This window comes from Dipodomys ordii, unplaced genomic scaffold, assembly GCF_000151885.1.
Source record: "Dipodomys ordii isolate 6190 unplaced genomic scaffold, Dord_2.0 Scaffold101, whole genome shotgun sequence".
NCBI lineage: Eukaryota > Metazoa > Chordata > Mammalia > Rodentia > Heteromyidae > Dipodomys > Dipodomys ordii.
In genome coordinates, this window is record NW_012267317.1 from 3,710,839 (window position 1) to 3,714,041 (window position 3,203).

Consider the following 3,203-nt stretch of genomic DNA (forward strand, 5'->3'; position numbering starts at 1 on the left):
GTGGAAGCGAATCCTTTGCTGAGAAGAAGGCCCAGGCTGAGGAGCAGAGCCGGTTCTGTCTGCCCGGAAGGTCAGCCGGCCCGGGGTGCACACTGGGCCCGGCCACTTGTTTTTGCTCCTCCTGGGGCTTGAACTCTGAGCCTGGCGCTGTCCCTGGGCTGCTTCCCTCAAGGCTAGTGCTCTGCTACTTGAGCCACAGCTCCACTTCTGGCTCTTTCTGTGATTAGTTGGGGAAGATTCTCATGGACGTTCCTGCCCGGGCTGGCTTCCCACCCTCAGCCCTCAGCCCTCAGTCGCTGGGGTCACAGGCGTGGCCTCCGCGCCTCCCCGCGCCCGTTCTCCGCTCCTCCAACCCGGGCTTGTGGTTGTAAGGTGTCAGGAACGGTTACAGGACCGCTCTGAACCCCACCGTTACCGGGTACGAAACCTGTGTCTCCTCGCCGGATTCAAGTTTGCACGTCTACGAAAGGAGAGAAAGAAGTACCCTGGGGGCAGCCGCACCGCACCACGGGGATTGAAGAAGCTGCTGCCGGGGGCGCGGGGCGCAGGCGCTGGTCCCCAACCACAGGGCGATCAATCAAATGCACTCTGACCCCTGCCATCCAAGAACGGCTCCCAGCCAACTGCTGGGAAGGAGGCTGTGGGGGCGGGGCCGGAGCAGGGGGCGGGGCCATGAGGGGCGGGGCCTGGGCGGGCGGGGCCTGAGGGGGCGGTTCCGACGGGCGGGGTCTGAGGGGCGGGGCCTGGGCGGGGCGGGACCAGGCCTGAGACTGCATAAAGAGTTGCTGGAAGTGTCTGAGCACCAAACTGGGTCACTGGGCAGGAGTAAGCGAGCCTCCACCCACCTGCCTGCCTGGGCTTCAGGAGAGGGGAGCACGGTTCGAAGGCCGGCAGGAAGCCCCTAGGCAGACACTAGGGTCCACAGTTTGTTGGAACCGCTAGCTGTGAAAACTCCAGCTCCTGCAGGCTGCACTTCCCGGGCTAAGATCAGGGTCAGAAAGTGGTTTCCCGGCTGGGAATGTGGCTTAGTGGTTAAGTGCTTGTCTAGCATGCATAAAGCCCTGGGTTCAATTCTCAGTACCACATACACAGAAAAGCCTGAGCTGGTGCTGTGGCTCAAGTGGTAGAGGCTAACCTTGAGCAAAAAGAGTCCCAGGGACAGCATCAGGCCTGAGTTCAACCCCCGGAGTGGTTTCCCCAGATTGCGGGGAGGGGATGGGCCGTCATCAGACGGTCACTCAGGGACAGGGCCTGCTCGGGCCTCTTTGAGATCCCAGGATAGGGTTAGGAGTCCTGGAGAATGTCCCGGTGTTTCGGTTATGGTGCCTCAAGTGTTGGAGCCACACCCCCACCGGCACAGGGCTGGAGGGGACCCCACGCCTTGCCCTCCACTCCTCCTAGCGCTTGGCGGGAGGCGAAGCACCCTACCACCAGGAGCAAGTACTGCAGGGTGCTAAGTGCTGATCACATAGTATGAATACAAGAGAGTGAGGTGATGTGGGAAACCTCTGGGAGGTGACACTGACATCTGAGTGACAGGCAGGCTGCCTTGTGCAGACGGTGGGGGAAGGGCAGGCGAGCCACGTGAGCTGCTGCTGTAGGTCTTAGAAGCTGCCTTGGGCTGCTGCGAGTGGCCATAAAGAAGAGAGGTCATGGAGAATCGGGGGGGGCCTGCCGCCGCAGTCTAGGCAAGATACGGCGCAGCTGGGGACTGGCACGGAAAAGAGGCCGAGCTCCGAGGCCAGGTGGATGAAGAAGTCTGCAGGGATGGCTGCATGCAGAAGATGACTGCAGACACTGGCTCTGACACTGGCTCTCGGGGGACTCGAGAATCCCAGGTGTACACTTTGAGGGAAGTTCTAATGGACCCCACCTACTCTGTTCATTAGGTGCTTTGGAGCCCCAAGTTGAGACATGTTCCCGTCCTGCGTGGATTTTCAATGTAGTCTAAAACACAAGCGTGAGCTGCTTCGACTACAAGGCCCAGTGGAACGAAGGCAAAGGAACAGAGCCAGGGCTGAGGGCAGGAAGGGGAAGGGGAGGCAGGTGAGGAATGAGGCAGAGATCTGGGGAGGCCTCTCACGGAGAAGGCTGGGAGAGGAGGAGCTTCTCCCATAGCTGGGGAGTGTCGTGGGGGGGTGCCCTTGGGCGGAGGGAGGGAGGGCAGGGCGGGGCTGAGAGCCCAGGGAGGCCATGCCGCTTCACGTGCTGCCCCCTAGAGAGGGGACAGTGGAGAGTCGTGTGTGGGGTGAGACAGCCAGACACTTGCAAGCCAGCCTCCTGGCTGAGGGTCCCGCGGGCCCAGAGCCTCTCCCCGGTAATTGCTTTCCGTAATGTGTTTGCTCCAAACCAATTTCACGCCTCCGTGAGGACTCCGCCCTGCCCTACCACCCAGCTCCCCTCCGGAGAGCGCGCGGCCCACGGCGCGCCCTGAACACGACGGATGCGCCAGGTTCGAGCACCGGGCACGGCAGATAGGAACCAAGCCGACCCACACGCAGACGAAAGCCCCGCGCCCCACCAGTGCACTCCGCACAGCACCTCCATGCTCCGACCCATCGGGTGTCTTGGCCCGCAGAGCGCGGCCGAGGCGAACGCCAGGGGGCGCTATGGCAACCCGCGCCTCCCTCGCGGTAGTTGCAGTTGCGTCCCACGGCCACCAGAGGGAACCCCGCGGTCAGGGCCCGACGCCGCCCCTGCAGAAGAGCACTCCCGCCAAAGAGAGGGGCGGAGGGGTGGACCTGTTGATGTGGGCTCACATCTTAGTGTCCCAGATACAGTTGTCAGCACGTGAAGGAGAAGCCAGATGATAGGGTCCACCGCGGGTGCAAGTGGAGAGGGTAGATCGAAAATAAAACTCCAGGGCTGGGAAGGTAGCTCAGTGGTAGAGCGCTTGCCTAGCATGCATGAAGCCCTGGGTTCGATTCTTCAGCACCACACACACAGAACAAGCCGGAAGTGGCGCTGTGGCTCAAGTGGCAGAGTGCTAGCCTTGAGCAAAAGCAGTTCAGGACAGTGCCAAGGCCCTGAGTTCCAGCCCCAGGACTAGCCAAAAAATAAAAATAAAAAATTCCTCTGTAGGAGCACTTTCCAAACTGCTGGAACTTTAGGCGGTGCCTTTCACCAGGCCTGGTGGCTCACGCTTGTAATCCTAGCTACTCAAGAGGCTGAAGATCTGAGGATCCTGATTCAAAGCTAGCCTG

At 61.2% G+C, this 3,203-nt stretch overlaps 1 protein-coding gene across 1 annotated transcript in view; it reads left to right on the forward strand.

Moving 5' to 3' along the window:
• The first annotated feature begins 2,443 nt into the window (after positions 1-2,443).
• The window catches only part of Gbx1 (gastrulation brain homeobox 1), a 26,266-nt gene continuing 25,506 nt past the window's right edge, over positions 2,444-3,203 (forward strand). Inside the window, exon 1 of the mRNA XM_013027218.1 lies at positions 2,444-2,633. Coding sequence (XP_012882672.1) covers positions 2,444-2,633 — 190 coding nt within the window. The remainder of the gene's footprint in view (positions 2,634-3,203) is intronic.